Below are 17,472 nucleotides of genomic sequence, written 5' to 3'. Positions count from 1 at the left end.
AAAATAATTTAAATTATTATAGTAACATTTTAAAATTAAAAAATGAGAAAAAAGAACTATCAAAGAGAATCACTGAGAGTCGCTGAAAAGAAATAAACCCCTTCCAAAGTCATGCCAGCAGCAGAGCTTTTACATGAATGTTAGTCAACAAGCAGAGAAGATTGCTGCACTGTAACCTGTGATTTAATTAGCATCTACAATGTAACACAAACAGCAATATATTGTAGTAGGTTTTAACAGTAATGTACTGTAAATGGCAAAGGATTGTGGGAAAATATTGGCCCACTACTGTAAATGTAACTGAATAGTAAGTGTTTTAGTACTCTTAAATGAAAAACGAGGCATATGGAAGCCGTTTTTCTATTTGTATGTTAGATAAGATGGAAATATTGCACACAATGTTCTCCCTTTTAAATATCGTACATTTTACAGGGTAAACCCCCCTAAACTATATCCACATATGCTTCCTCAAGGAATATGCTGTATCGTATAATGCTTACACAGAGGGTTTCTACAGCATGCTTTTAATTCTTTCAGTTATTTCCTCTCTTATTTTGAAGGCTGCTTTATTTTTTCTCTGCCAAGTTTTTACTTCCTGTCTTTGCTCTTTCCCCTCCCTTTTGTATGTCCACCTGTTCCTTGTTACCCTGTTGCCCCTTATGTGTATTTATCCTGCGTGATTTCCCTAAGGCTTTGGACTGAAGTGGCTGACCATAATATCACTGATTTTCTAAGATCCACATCACTGCATGGATACAAACGGCAAGCAAAAGGTGAGAATGTTTAAAAAAATGACACGAAACACTCCTCAGTTCATATTTTTATTAAGAAAATCATTTTGCAGATTTGATTATTATTATCACCTCTCTCGCTCTCTCTCTCACACTCTCTCTATGTATATATATATATTTATATATATATATATTTATATATGTTAGTTTCAGTTATTCAGAGGATGCATCAGCACAGTATATTTTAATAGGAAGACTATTGCTAGAATAAATATCTATACATTATAATTAGTCAAATGAAAAAATCCCAACGAAAAAAAGAAGAACCAAAGAAAAATCATTTACAAAAACAATGAGAGCTTAAAAGAAATAACCCATTTACAAAACCAAAGCCATAAATGTTGCAGAGGAATTTATTTAAAAAATACAAAGATGATTCACAGTTTGTGTCCTTGTTCTCATGCTGGCTGGAACACCAATAGGGACCATGCAGGAATGAAGGGCCAGAGCGTCTCGATAGTACCAAACTACGTTACCCACAAAGTCTAGGCTAAATTCCCCGCCGTATACTGCTCATTAGGATCTGAGGCGATCAGATGAAATGTAAAGGGGTGAGCCTGAGTGATTGGCAGGAAGAGTGGGAGTTCTTTTGTATTTTGATCCTCCGGTACCGATTTCCTTTAGCTCCTGTGGCATGAAGCCCTGCTGGACAGGAGCACAACCTGCCCCTCGCTGGTAACAAAAAGCCTGGTGTGTCAGAAAACCACAGCTTTTCTTGAGTATAAAGGTTTAACTTAGTGCTCGTTCTCTAAGCTTCACATGGTCTGAGGTTTCCCTTGCAGCCACAGAAGAACAAATCCGAACCCCACTCCCTTTATTGTATGAGACTCCTCAGCAAGATGAACAGAAAGTACCCTGTGACCTCACTGGTGGCAAACAACTCAAGTAAACTTTACCTGATCCTACACAACAATCTGTGCCACCAATGTAGTTATCTATGGAGGCCCAAACTATAGCTGTTACTAGGCAATAAGTATATTTGATGTCATAAAATAAGTGATCATACCAACAATATTAAGACTAAATGTGTAATTTAACCATGAAAATATCATCGTACAAGCAACATTTTAATGAAAATACCTGCAGCATTTTTTAATTAAAGAAGAGTGTGGAATTGCAAAAATTATTCTAAATTTAAAATATCCACCAAGTTCCACAATTTCATGGTTCAATTACATCTTTCTGCATCCATTCGTATGATTATTCATTTTATAACTTATCATTTAGTCACCTTTAACATAGCTGGTCTCCATAGAGTTCCTCCTTTAAAGCCAGTGCTTCTCTTGCTACAGCATACAAAAAAAAAAAAAAAAAGCCCAACGTAAAGCTTTCACATGAAGAAAACTTTAACTGTCCTACTTCTGATTGGAGGTTTTGACTATACAAAGAATGCGCAGGAGACTGCGCGCTCCCACCACGGCATCCTTTATCTGCACGCTCTCCCTTCGCTTCTCTGAAACCTTTGAACAATATTTACAGCTATCTACAATCAGATGCGAGGAGGGTTGGTTTTCAGTAAGTGCAAACATCAAGCAAAAACACACAGAATGAATATGAAAACGGCTCACAATTTATGCGGATTTATGCAGAAGTAACGCTAACAGAGGTACAACAGCGGAAAACAGCCAGAGAGCAAATGATGTTTCACTGACAAGGCCTGTGTGAATGTAATATGTGTGTATGTGTGTGTGTGCAACCGAGGGCATGCAGTCATTCTATTTCAGCTCCATGCCTGATTTATATACTAGTGTGTGTGCGTATAGGGGGTGTGTGTTGTGCAGGATGACTCATGCAGAATGTGTAGGCACTCTCCACGGGAAAGCTGCAAACATCTGACAGACACTTCATGAGATTGTACAACAGCAGCAACAACACAAGCACGCGCACATACACACCCGTGCAGGCCGGAGTGAATTAACGTGAAAACAATATATATAAATAAGGTGGATGAATGTGCATGTACATGAATGCACTCCCGGTTAAACACACAGAACAGGGAATATGGTTCATGGATAAATGAGATGAGACACGCCATGGAGGGACAGGGGCAGAAGTGTCTGTCCTGATTCTTGCGAGCACTTAACTCACACAATCCACAAACTCAATAGCTCACACACTCCACAAGCACAATGTCTTCTTTCAACGGCTCCCACATGAAAGCTCGAACGATTCTTATACAGGCCACGGCTAGTGCAGTTGAACTTCATATATTTGCTCTATGTCTATTAATAGCACAGGCCCCTGTTGTCCATAGTGCTCTCTCACGCTGCCTCATTGTTGTTTTTCCTTCCCTGTTGTATCATATTCCATGCAGGAACATGAACAATGACAGTCTCCTGTTAACGTCAGCAGAACAGCAGCTTGCACAAACATGCGCACACAATCTGGCAACCAGACGTGTCAAGCTGATATCTATGCAGCGTGTGCACCACTGCCGGTGGCTTTGCGTCAGACCAGAAAAGAACTCGGTCTGAAAATCATTGCAGGCGATTTTTAAGGTTTTCTTTTTCAAATTTTAGCTCGTCAAATGGCCACAACCCGTAGATTGCACTCTATCTATATAGAGCAGGTTAAAAATAAATGAATTAATAAAAGAAAGAAAGAAAAGAAAGTGATTAAAATACAACTTATATATCTGTTTTACACATCTTGTTTTTGGAATTTAAACAGATTTTCAAAAAAGAAAATAAGAGAGTACAAGTGAGCATCCCTGGCATCTAACAAGTAAAGGGTATGTTTACAATATAAATGTTTGGGTTTAACAGGACCTCACATTAGTGCAAAGTACAACACAGTAATAACAACAGATTCATTCAGCTTTCAAAATAAACAGAAAAACAAAATTACAGCCTGGAGTGGAACTTTTAGTTACATAAATTACATTTTGCTAGTGCTATCTGATTGATAGATCTGAAGAGTGGATGCGTCAAATACAATAGATCATGAGTATCGTTATTAAGCCGTATATTACAGTACATAGCAACACCAAACCTTCTACTGTAACAACATTTCCCAGAAAGACAGTGGGTACAGTATTTCTTTACATGGGTAACATCTTACTTGAAGCTCTTGTGAACATTTCGCTGAATTTCCATCTGCTTATCTACACGTCTGAAATCATTTTATAGTGGTTTGTGGGCATGAATGATAAAGGTAGGACATTTTACACGGTGCTTATGAATGAGGCGTCGCTGATTAATAAGCAAGTCTTCAAGTAAAATGTTACCCTAAAGTGCCCAGTTGTTGATCCTGCTGCACACATAAAGACAGAGAAGGAGACAGACGAGACTAGTTGCTGTGCTTATTCTCTTTTTTCTTCCTTTTTTCTTGAGAAATGAACACACAGTTAAAAGGGGTTATCATCTGTGTCTTTGGGTTTAACAGTACAGGAGCAGATTATCCGCCACGCTAATTGTTGTCAAAACCGCCTGAGAGATGGAGAAAAGCAGACAAATAATCTGACCCCTCATCGTCGTCCCACAACCTGTGATCCTGTGGGGGTGGTGTGGGGGTTGATGTTACATAACGTTTACGCTCTTTGTGTCCACAGCTAACCGGTCACATCACGATACCCTGTTGTTCAGCAGAACCACAACCTCATTGTGCCAAGAACCAGACAAAATAAAGCGCCATACATCAAGACAGAGAGCTACCTGTGACCATGCTACCTATGCAATCCATGTTCAGGACTGTTGAATGAAAGCTAAGGATGGAAACTGCACACAAATACAATAAAAGAACAAACAAAAAAATAGAATTAGATATGTTGGAAAAAAGTATTGTGCTTTTGGCTGCTCTGTATACACTGTGTACAATTTTAGAGGTCCTACATGAAAAAAAGGGTATATATATTAAATATATATATATATGCACTTTGGACATACAGCACAACAGAGATAATTATTAATACACATGTAGGTGGAAACATGGCAAATAAAATTGTGTATGGTGATATAAAGTGCAATGTGAGGGCATTTAGGCTGAGTGAGCCCTGTTCTTCTTCATGTACTCAGTCAACGATGTTACTCAGATTGACTATCAGAGAGCTAAATGTGTGTGTGTTTCTTTTCTTTTTGCATGGATGCATCATGTGCGTGTTGTGTCTGCACATCTCTGTGACCCATTCTGTTTCCTGATGCCTGGAGTTACAGGTGATGAGTGTACGGAGATGCATCAGGGTGCACTGGACAATCTGCATGGAGCTTTAAAGATCCACCCCCCGCCTTTTCTCCCCTGTGTGCTTTTTGTTAAAGGAGATGTGTTTAAATGTAACTTTATAAGAGCATCATAAAGAAAACTAGAAAAAAAAGGCAAAAAGAGAAACTCTCACATGAAAAGTGCCAAAGCAAACTGACATTCTCAGAACCAAAAGTTCTCTTTCATCTTACCAGCTTGGCAATGATTATCTAAGTGTATTAACCTCGTAGGCAAGGCAGACTCGTATTTCTGTTTCATGTTTCAATGAGAGTCCAGCTTCCTTTCAGCCAGAGTTATTCTACACTTGATGAGAGTCTTAAAAGGATTGTTGCGTCGTATCAATGGCATGCGTGAAGCCCCTGCCGCTGGATGTTTCTCCACATCAGATGAGGACATTTCGAGGGTTCATAGATGACCTTTTACCATAAGCATTTGGGGGATAAACGCAAAGAAGTGTTTTTATATGACGATGGCAATTGAAAATTGAGCTTCAGAGCATCAAACTTGAGTCAACATCATATACTAGTTGGGGCTGAGGATGTGCAGACTGGATGGAATATATCTAAATATCCCATATTTATATACATCAAAGTCCTTGGGGTGTGGCTGGGTGATCTGTTTTTTTGCTGTGATGCTTCATGCTAGCAGTGTCAAACTTTTGAGTCCTCTTTGTACTAGCATGATAGACACCTCAGTCACTTACAACAGGGTCTCTACCAGATGAGTGAGCTTTGGAACTCGCTTACTTGTACATTACATTTCTCTACAGTCGATATAATAGAGGGTATGAAAAAGATGAGAAGGGTGAAGTGTGAGCTGAGCAGGGAGGTGCAGAAGTGAGAGAAGATATCTAAGATTTTGCACTGATCAGAAACCTCTTGCGTTTTTATGGACTTCTGGTCTTCGTGGTCAGTACTCTCACCCAAGTTCTCGAAGAGTGCTCCATCCAGGTTTTTGTGACACTTGGAGGATACAAAGTCCACACCCCTGCCATTTCTGTATTCATCTGTGTCACGCACTACTTGTCATCTCAATCCCACTCACCTGTTTCCCCGTTAAGGATGTGCATGGATTTATGCTCCGAACTGAAACGTTTCCTGTATGTAAGTTGTGTTTGTGAGGAGCGTGTCGATGATGAGAACCCCGCTGCCGTCAAAAACCTTGTTGCTCTGTATGATGCGTTTGGTGTCTGGCGTCCTCCTTCTTTACTTCTCCGTATTTCATCTCCCTCTCTCACCTCCACCTCCACCTCCCTTTCCTTTCCTCTCTTGGATTTTACATCACGCTGCATTTGCCCTTCAGTCTCTCGGCACGGGATTGCTTCCCAGAGCGCTTGCCGTCGATGTTGAGGCTCATGTTCCTCTTCTTGTCCAGGTTTAGCAGCTCTTGAAAGAGCTCGGTTACGTTGTGGTTGGTCTTAGCTGATGTCTCCATGAAGGCGCACTTCCACTGGTTGGCCTGGGCCTCTCCGTCCTTGGTTTCCACCTCTCGCTGGGTCTCATCACTTTTATTTCCCACAAGCATGATTGGGATAGCCTCAACATTGCCCTTTATAGCCAGGACCTGCAAAGGCAAGCAAATGGATTTGATTTGTTATTTTCTGGGAATTTTGCTTGTAGTTTTAGCACCCAAAGAGAATACATCATTACAAATGAAAGCATTTGTGGTTTAGACATCACCAGTGACAAAGTTGAGGAACTAATGCAATACAGATTACCCCAGACAGCATCATTACTTTTGCTCTTTATATTTAGTACAATGCAGAAAAACGTTTCAGTATAAAAGCCCAGCGCGATTAAACAAGCTCAGCCATCCAAAGACACACAAACACTCCTCACCTGTTGGTAAATGGGTTTGAGCTCCTCCAGGGACTGTCTGCTTGTGATCGAGTAGACCAGGATGAAGGCGTGGCCTTTAGAGATGGAAAGGCGCTGCATGGCAGGGAACTGGTGACTGCCTGTTGTGTCTGTGATCTGGAGGGTGCACACGCTCTTGTCACAGCTGATCACCTGGCGATAGGTGTCCTCCACCGTGGGGATGTAGGTGTCCCTGAATGTGCCTTTCACAAAGCGCAGAACCAGGGAGCTCTTCCCCACTCCCCCAGCACCGAACACCACCACACGATAGTCGTTGCTCTGTTCTGGCATTCTGTCCCCTCGGGTTTAAGATAGTCTTACACCTATGAGATTAGGAAAGGGAACATGAGAAGATAAGATTCTAAGAGAAAATCTGGAGCTTTTGTTTAATGAAGCAGAACAAGAGGAGTATATGCTGGCAGAACTTAACCTCAGGCCAGTGGGTTTTAAAACACTCCATCTTTCGTGGTCTGACTATGAGCCAGAATACAAATTAGAAAAGATGAGTTTGGTAATGATCCAAGTGTTTCACCTCATGCAGACATTTCCCTGATCAATACCCTTCGCATAGTCACGGTTCTTCAGTTTCAGCCCCAAAAACAATCCCGCATTTTCTAATTAATCATCAAGCCAACATAGAAGCCTCAAAGAACAAAACACTGCGCATGGCTAACACCGATCACTGTGCCTACCACTAATATGGATCCAAACAGAGTGAGTCAGAGCAACTAAAGCCATCGTAGGGTCTACCTACCTTACAAATTAAGCAGCTCGAGGCAACTGTTGTTGTGATTTGGTGCTGTACAAATACAAGTGAATTGAATTAAAAGTAAAAAGATGAAAACCAGTTGTGTGTGAAGGGTAAACACAGAAATCTATTTGAGAAAATAGATGGACTATTGGATTTGAATTCACCAGTTGGCTAAACACATCACAAAGGCATACTGATTCACGCCAAACTGGCTTCAGCGTTACACCTGTCAGTGTTACATTTGCAGCTTTGCTGCTGCAAGTGGCCAGTGCTTGTTAGGTTGTTTTATTGGTATTAAAAATTTGAAAAGAGTCCAGGTTTAGTGTTTGCTTTACAAAACAACACAAAGCTCAGGGCTTTAAAGAAAGTGTTGCATTGCATAATTCACAGCAGATTTCATCCTCGGTCATCAAACTAAAAATGCTAAATCCACACTGTGTGATATCAGATTATATATATCAGGTAATAAAGATAACATGCAAATGAACACAACTAACTGAAAAAGCCCAGTTTGTAGACAGCAGCAGCACAGCGCTGTGAAAGACTCTACAATTAATCACTCCTAACATTACCTGCTGCAGCTCATGCATATGCATCTAAACAATGTCCTCGCAAAGAATCTACTGCTATCTTTGTGAGAGCTTGCGCTGTCTGCACATGATTGCACATCGTATCTGTTGCATTATTTATCCGCTTTGGTGCTAAACGTGCTTTAATGTTCCGTAATAAGATATTCTATCAGCTGTGATCATGCTGCTCTCTAAGCTGCAGTCATAATGAAAACAGTAAATCGACATCAATACCATATGGAATAAGTGGATTTCTGTCATGCTTGCACTGCAGGAACCCACTATTGATGGCAGGGTGCCTGTAATTGCTTTGCTGGGTTCTAGATAATATCAGTCCACGAGTTTGAAATAAATGAGGATTTGGGGAGTGCCTCTTGAATTTTATAGACCGTCTCTCAGCTGTAAGCATGTGTGATGTATAAGACTGCTTCATAGCTTGCTGAGAACACCACCACAGTTTAATTTTCAGGTGAGCCTGTGGCTACTGTTTTACTCGGGTCTGGAAGAAGCAGAAAATCTTCCCTAATGGCTCTCTTGATACTTCAGAAGGGTGATAAACTTGAAACTGCATTTTTTAGATAGAGGGATGCATGACTGAAGTTTAACCTCTTGGGACTTCAAGTCTGTCGTATTTCTCTTTCAGACCGTGGCTGCGGTAATGAAAACATGTGCAGTGAGGGTCATGTTAACCTTTACAACTCTTAAGTGCAACATAACTACAAGGCGCTGCTGTAAAATTGCCAGAAACAATAGTCATCTACAGTGCCTAAGAGTAAGATAAGATAAGATAAAGGTTATCTTATCTTATCTTACTCTTAGCTTTAATGAGGCAGTCAGTGATGAAAAAAAGGTAACACTTTAAAAATTGCCATGTAGCTGTCAAAGCTGCACAGTGATTTTTGCTTAACCTGCTTAATTACAGACACACACCTAAGCAGGAATGATGCCTCAACATAGTTTAAAAAGCCAATTTCTAAGTGAATTTATTTTGGCCTTCTTGGATGTAATTTGGCATCTAGAGAGGATTAATTGTTTATTACAGTTAATTCTTGAGACAATGCTGCCGTCTTTAAAGCTGCTACAGTTTATATTTCTCCTACTGGTGGTTAAAATGGCTGTTTATACAACACACAACTCTGCAGTCCATCTCAGATCTGCAAAGCATTTTAGCATCTTCATCTATCTTTTAACTCATTATGTAAAACTGGCATGAGTGTTGCAGTACAGTCTGGCTTCCTGCTCTAATCTGTGCAGTATGTGGTGGCAGCAGGCACCAAATGGCAGACTGACAATGTTCGCACCTATCTGGTGAACACAGTGGAGCATTTAGCTCCTGGGGGAATCTGATATTTCCCTCTGGAGCTGGTAGAGACCAAAACAAAAACAGTGTAAATATTTGACTTGCATTTGACTTTGCTTTGTTTTCATTTTGTTTTGCTGCCTCCAAGAGGCCCGAAACAGAAAACACCCCAGAAACAAGCCAACGGTTTAACTCAAACACGTTACATAGAGCTAATCTCACAGTGCGTCGGAAATGCCATTTAAATACAGAACCAAGGAGTCATCTGCAAACTGTGGAATGATAATCAAAGTATACAGTTTGGTTAGTGCAGCAGTGTTTCTAGAGCTCAGCAATGTGAAGAGTATAGTATTATTATTACAGGGAGAAAATATGGTGACTGCTGCAAAAATAGGACCCAAGTTACTAGTTTCTGGTAATAAACCAGATATAGTTTTAATGAAATACTGCAGCAAACACCATCACAAAAATCCACAAAGATCCACACTCAGCCACCTATCTAGACAAAGCCACACAGACTGGTATGATGTCTTTGATTTGAAGCTGATATATCAGTGCATCTGATACATGCATGCTCTGATAAACTCTTAAATATTCTCTTTACTTATCCGCAACTTTAGCCTTTCTTTGAGCTGCTACCTAAACTTCCTCTTGCTGATCTGTCACTCCCCAGGTCTCCATGGTGTTTGATCAATAAACTAAAGCCGCTCCGGTTTTAATCGATGGGGCCCAGTCTCTGTGGGCCCCGTCAGTCTGTTGTCCTGCCGCGGTTGGTGTCTGTTTGGTTTCTTTGGATGTGGATTTTAGCTCTGTGACAAAGATCCTGCTCATCAAAACCTCCCCCACTTTTCACCTGAGCTATAATTATCTCTCTCCCTCCCTCTGTCAGCAACTATAACTACACACACAGGTGCAACCTCACAGTGGCACACATACTGTACTTCCGCTCCTTCACCATTTGTCCTTGATACCAGGCTTTTGAGATTTATGACACTCTTCCCAAACGCAAGTAGTCTCTCTCCTTTCCCCCATCCTCTTCTCTGGTTTTATTTGAAATGAGAGGACTGCAGTTCTTTAATGAATTAATGGTATACTATAAATGCATCTGCATCAGTGCAGCCAAACTCCATTAGCAGATAGCATTTGGCACAGACCAAGGAGGCCTCTGCTCTTCTCCGCCAGAAAATAGCTGCAACGCAGCCTTCTCCACTCGTTTATTTCACAGAGCGAGCAAGGAAATGTCACCTTTAACAAAAATATGCACATAATTTCCCTCAAGAGAGCCACTTATGCAGCGGCACAAAGGAAGCGCATTAACCAACATCAAACACAATGCCATTCAACAGATCAAGAGCGTGATTAAATAGACACCCACAAAGCGGTCCCATGGTATCTTGTAGAGAAAGGATTTTAATCAGGCTGTGCATAGTGGAATGCTGAGAATACACCGCTATTTGGCAATGAGTGTTTTACAGGATTATCAGCCTGAAATATTTTGTCTTTTTCTGGCCACAGTGAAACCTACACAAAGTTTCTTAAGCTCTCAGCCTGTCAGTTGCTGTATGAATGCGTGTGTGCGTCATGTGTGTCTGCCTCTGTGCAGTGAAGCAGAAGATTCCCTGTTCTCGGTGCACACATCAGCTCAGGTCTTTTCAAAAGTGTGTATGTATGTGTGCGTTTTGCCACGGGATGTAATCTGTGCTCTTGGCGAGGCAATTTTTAGACACGGGTGTTTTCATTAGGTTTGAGCAGACAGTAGAGGTTCGATTTATAAATTTTGATTCAGTCTCACACATTCAGGCATGCCGTCGCCGCTTCTGCTTCGCCACACTCACACCTGCTAAAACACACACATGGAAAGCCTGCAGAATGTGTTTATCTTAGAGTCTCTGTTGGATTTCATTTACAGCTCTTGAATGTGAAAACTCATCTCCATAAGTTTCCTAAAAAGAGACTGACGAAGCTGCATATTTTTGTCACCTTTACTGTCCGTGTGTGCGTCTGTTGGAGTATGATGACGCACAGACAGGGCATCCATAGAAGTTAAAATATTATGTGTGGTGCTTTGCACAGAATTAAGAATATGCAGTTTTCTCTATTTACTTTCTGGATTATTATCCCCTGATACAGCTACTGTCCTTCCAGTGAATCCAAACACTGATTCTTCTGATTCTGTTGGATGAAAAAAGGCCACTTTAGTTAGATGACGGTGCATTTTTGAAGTTAGGAGACTAGGTTGGAGAATTCTGATATTAGCTGTTGAGAGTTAGATGAAAATAACAATACCTTTCTCAGGGTAAGCTACAGCCAGAAGCCAGTTTGCTCAGCACAAAGACTGAAAATGAGAGAAGACAGTTAGCCTGACTCCATCTAAGTTTGGAGAGTTATTCGGCCAAGCCAAGAAAAAAAGGCTTACGTAGTTTTTGTGCAATTTACGCAAACATAGTAAATTTTGTGACCTGCTTTTCTCTGCTTGTAGGCTTTGTTTTAAATGAACTGCCTCCTGGCTCCAGTTTTATATTCAATGGACACTTCTAAGTTTGGCATTAATGTTCCTATCTAGTTCTTGTCAGGAAAGCAAGTAAGTAGTTCCCCGTATGAAAGTATGTGGTTGTAAAAAACTTTTACTGTCCAAGTGAAAATTTGTTTTAACCCCGTAATGCCTGAACCATGAAATAATTGCCAAAAATTTCTGTTTGACCCCCCCCCCCCAAAAAACAAAACCAAGTTATTGAACAGTTATTGAACTGTCTGACATATATGTGGATTTTAATTTGTGTTGATGTCCTTACATTTGGCACTTTGTGTAATTTATTGCTTATAAAATTATTGTGCAATTTATGCATATTTTTCAGGGGGGAAAAAAACTCACAAAAACTCATGTATCACAAATGATACAGATGGTAATTGATAAAGTTCAGTTTAGACTCAATGTAAATGATTTATGTATGACTACAGGTATCACCCCTGTCAGTCTATACTGTGACTGGGCAGACGGCACCGTTCGTGCATGGAGCGTGTGTGCTACACTGTCCAAGAGATTGAACGCCCTGTGGTCTTGGCTTAGTAGCTAATCATTGAGCTTAACCTCCTCTGTGCTTGTGGCCAGCTCTGCATTGACCCAATTCCCAGGACTTAAGTTACCAGCAGTCTCTGTATAAGACTACACGTACCCTGAGGCCCTCTGATATCCCCGGAGCATCTCTTTGATTCAGTGTGAACTGACACTAACATAGAGCCACGGGAACATCAGCTCAGCCACAAAACTGTAAAGGTCTGCCTGTGTGTAGTTCAAAAAGGACTCATCAGAGCACCCAAATTTCTCACCTTGGCATAAGTTCATCAAGGTGGGGTGCACTGTACAGACCTGTTCTGAGTGAGTAGGAAAGGAAATAAAAATGCTCAGATGCTTTATTACCGACCAACATGACTACTTTAACTATCCAAAGTCAGAATATCATTAGAAGAGGTCATTAAAATAACCCTAGATTTCACAGAAACATTTAAAATACAAATAATGAAAAACATTTTTTCAGAAGTTTTAAGAAAACACATATACACTTACAATGTCTGGATTATTGCACATAGCAGTTTTATGGCGATAGCCTCACACATAAGCCAAAGAGCTTTGCATTTTGAGAGATGATAAGCATTCATTTAAGCTGCCATACTACTATGACTGATTTGGTAATGGTTGTGATTAACATAAACACCCCTCTACCTGCATTTTCTCCTTAATATATCTAAATGTGCACTTTTAAAAAGAATTTAAGAGGAAAATGTTTCCCTCTCAGGGTGATTCATTCCTGAGCTGTAACCAGCATTTGTAATCTTAATCATGCTGTTGCTATGCAGCACTTTTACACACATTTCTGTGTAATTAGTCTTTGAGTGTTTACTTGCGCTGAGTATTAGTGTGACCGGGGGAACCCATGGATTGCTCCGTCTGGCCTCTTTGTAAAACCCTGTTAATACATCAGCCTGGCAATCTGGGAGACACACAGGCACCTGGCTAATCGCACAGCAATTCAGCCGAGGAAAAAATAAAGAAACTGAGATTCTGACTCTGTGACAAAACACTTAAGCTCGTTTTCAAAGCTGCCATAATGTGCACAGGTTTATTTTTTTCAAGAAAGACTATTTTTAGACACAGTAAAGGCCCTGACCTGACTGAAGCACTAACTGCAGACCGGTGGAGTGTGCTGCAGAATCCTGCCTGCAGTGACAGATGGTGACAGGGTTGGTAGTTTTGGATTGGCTCCATGGTTTCTACTGGCAAGATCAACCGAACATAGTTTTTTCCCCCTTTTCTTTCTCTTTTTTATAAGTAGCTGATCCAGGTTTGATAACAACGCAGATGGTTAAAGGAGGAAACAACACGGGCTTTCCAGTCCAGACTGCTTGTGATGCTGACATGACGCAGTTGAGATTATAAGAAACTGACCTTTAACTTTTCCTCATCTAAAACCTCAAATTGTAGAAAAATATATGTCTTTTTAGGAGCGTTGAAGATGGATGGCATTGAAAGGCTGATATGTGAGAAAAAAGTGTAATCAAAATATTGGTTATACTACAGGTTGCAGTGTGCTTAAATGACCATGGCAGCTATTCTGGGCCATGATTAGTTATTCACAAGACTCAGGCAGTTCTGCTTAATGATATTAATAAGTAAGACAATATAAATCTTTTAGCTGAGCTTATGCTTTCAGAAGAGCTAAAATGCTTTAGCATTGATCTTTTCCAATATTAAAGAAGACACTATGCCATATATAGTTCAGAGGTACTCAGCGGGGATGGTGCATTTGACCAGACTTGTGCTGTCAAAGCAACAGACAGACTATAAATGAGCAGGTGAAGATAAAGCCTCTGCTGCCACGTTTTCTTTCATAATATGGCGCTTGCTGATTTCTCAATGAAGCTTCAAATGTTATATTTTATAGATTTTTTCTAGTTTCATGTAATGACCATTTCATAAAATGGTAAATTTAAGACACCACAGAAGGGTTCAAATGTGATGAAAAAGATGCCTAAAATGATTCATAATTGATCTTTTAATTAGCTGTAAACTGTTCACTGAGCATACATATGCTTTCTGAAAAACTAGTTCAAATTCTCACTGTTTCATTCACTGACAAATGGCAGTCATCCAGCACACAGCAACCACACACAGGCTCCAGTCCATGGATGAAACATTACACAATAGTAGTAGAGAGGGGTTTTTTTTCTGAATAAACTTTCTTTACTCAGATTTTATCAGCTAACAACCTTCCTGTCATCCAGTTGTTTCTGGATCTTTTAGGTTTTTATGGATTTTTTTTCACATTAGACTTGTGTTTTTACTGGTCCTTTATCATCATCATCATCACCACTGAGTATCCACTCCCATACTCATCTCAAACATCATCACCTTCATAAACTCGCTTTGGTTTTGCTTGTTACCACTGAATCACTTCTTTGTCCTGTTTCAGCAGAGAGACATGTTCTTATGCAACTGAACCGTGGCCATTCAAGAGAGACAGACAGGCAGGCAGACAGGCAGGACACTCCCCCTACATGTCCACTTTTCCTCCAATGCTTTAATGCAGTCTGCATCTCTAACTACTCTCAACCACACACTTTAAAGCTTACTCACAGGATTTACTGCCATACATCTCTGCTCTCCTCTCCATCTCTCTCTCCCTCTCTCTCACACACACACATACAATCATGACTGGCAGTGTTAAACTCATACAGGAAGTTCACATATATGCGTGCGAGCACGCACACACGCGCCGGCGCACGGGGGACCTAAATGATTCACAGCTCCTTTACATTTCACGGTGGATCTCCTTTCCAGTCTTGAAACCCACAACTAAGATCACAGATCCAGGGGGGAGCACAAATGCAGATGGAGGATTAACTGTAGCATTTGCCACAGAAATCGAGCTTTATTCGTCACGCTGGCGTCATTAGTGTATGTGCATTAATGTTGACGTGCATTCTCCGCCTCGATTGTAGTCAGGAAGCGGTGGCGGGAGAGGGCTTGCCGTGGTTCCGCAGATTTGTGCGCAACGCCATTACAGACCACCCTACTCTGCGTGGTTCATTCATAAATACCGGAGGATCGCCATCTCGCAGTGCTGCCATCATTTCGCAGTCGCAGCGAGCCCCCTCCTCCCAACCCTCTCCCTCTCACCTCCCTTACTCCTCAAAGCAATATGACAACCCCAATACCTTCATATATTTGCCCTCCCTCTCCATCTCCCTCTCCTGCTTACTGCCAATATGGCTGTACGAGGATACAGGCAGTAGTTTGCAACTGACACGACCGAGGTTAGCGAGCAGAAATGTAACTTGTGATACAACAGCGGCGAGATGGATGCAGAAAGTGAGATTTGCTGTCCCGGGTTGGCCGTGAGCAGCAGGAATCGTGTGCGCATAACAGCCAGCCAGCCAGAAGGACCGCGGTTACGCCACTGAATACCAACATCTGATCTCTATGTAAGATGTGGAGGCTGAGGAGCATCTCGATACCTGATCGTGAAGAACGGCTCCGCTTCTGGCTCGTCCTTGGTTCGGAAGGATGAAAGACAAACGCCGAAAGCGTCTTAGAGCATTTTACTCGTTTCATGTAGAGCTCATGTCGTCCGATTCCCAACACCACCACAGCAGACTCTCTCTCTCCCTCTCTCTATTTCTTTCTCTGTCAGTCTCTCCCTCTCTCTTTCTCGCACATAGGACGTGGGAGGTGCTATGCTCTCTCCCTTTTCTATCCACACTTGATTTTCTTTCGGTTCATACACTTCCTAGTGGTTGGATGCCAGCAAAATAAGTTATTTTAAAACGTCTTCCTCTTAAAAATATTCTGTGAAGGCTGGATGTGTGGGAATCTGATTAAATGTAATCAACCACCTGCTCCCCAAAATGGAAAGAAATTGCACTGAAATATATGAATAAAGAATATATCACTGCATAGAGATACATATGGATCAATGCATATAATATATTTTTAATAGCTGGAGTGGTCACCAATAGACTCATTGGTGACCACTAAGCAACAAATCATATTTAAGTTAATGGGTGAAATGCAATTTATGGTCAAAAATATAAACCAACAAGGGCCCCATTTCTTTCAAAACGTCTCAGCCAGAGACAAATATATTGTAGCCTTCAGACATCCCCAGGGCCATGGCAGACTTGTGGCATTTCCCGTTGACTTGGGGCCGCATAAATGAAAAACTACAGACTGCTGAAGTCCTGAGATGGAAATTGCAAGATGAAAAATGTCAGACTCGTTGGATTTATTAGGCCAGGGTTTTCATTTAATATTCGGCTGGCATCGACACAAAGAATCCTTAACATAAGCTAACATTTAACATAAGCTATGCAAAGATTACATCCAAATCAGTCCTGTATCACTTAGAGCAAAGGTATGTGAAGCTGGCATATTAAGTCAGTGATGTTATAGAGCTAGCTGTAATGGAATCAAATATATTTAAAGTGACACAGAAAGATTTTAATGAAAAAGAAAATCCTGCGTTCGATGCCGTTTCAGCACCACGGACAGAGACCCCTTTGTGTTTCAGCACCGTGGAGAGCGCCGTGAACGTATGAATGCAGTAGACTGGTGTGTATAATACAAAGCTAACCAGAGCGTGGAGAATGGAAAAATGAATGACGTGATGACAAACACGCATCGATATAACAGTAAGTCTAAATAAATCATCAACCCATGTCAATATCCGCTTGACAGTGTCAGGTAACATCACAGCTAAGTGTGAATAAGCATCTACTTCACGGTAATATAGGTCCAAGGCCAAGTCAGACCAAGCCTTGTTTTGAGCTGTGGTGTCTGTACGTGACGGTCTCGCTGTATGACTCACCAACTCCATCTGCAAGGTCTTGTCTTTGTCCCCCTCTGTCGGTAAGAAGGGGAACTACAGATGCTTTGGGAGAGCGGGGAGAAGCAGATCCATACGTGCGTGGTTCTTTCAAGCAGCATCGATTGGGGAGAGGAGATAATGAGGAA

General features: G+C 41.1%; 1 protein-coding gene across 1 annotated transcript; it reads right to left on the bottom strand.

The window, feature by feature from the left end:
- Window positions 1-898: 898 nt before the first annotated feature.
- Window positions 899-16,115, bottom strand: diras1b (DIRAS family, GTP-binding RAS-like 1b). Its single transcript, XM_085391271.1, has 3 exons — window positions 15,978-16,115; window positions 6,827-7,167; window positions 899-6,551 (listed from the first exon to the last, which is right to left on the bottom strand). The coding sequence occupies exons 2-3, from the start codon at window positions 7,133-7,135 to the stop codon at window positions 6,264-6,266; spliced, it is 597 nt and encodes a 198-aa protein (XP_085247397.1). The 5' UTR covers window positions 7,136-7,167; window positions 15,978-16,115; the 3' UTR covers window positions 899-6,263.
- Window positions 16,116-17,472: the final 1,357 nt, after the last annotated feature.

The sequence above is a fragment of the Rhamphochromis longiceps genome, linkage group LG19 (genome assembly GCF_057381845.1).
Source record: "Rhamphochromis longiceps isolate RC_006_pf linkage group LG19, R_longiceps_female_GT1.1, whole genome shotgun sequence".
In the NCBI taxonomy this organism is placed as follows: domain Eukaryota; kingdom Metazoa; phylum Chordata; class Actinopteri; order Cichliformes; family Cichlidae; genus Rhamphochromis; species Rhamphochromis longiceps.
Note: the sequence above shows the minus strand (reverse complement) of the source record. Positions and strands in the feature narration are given on the sequence as shown.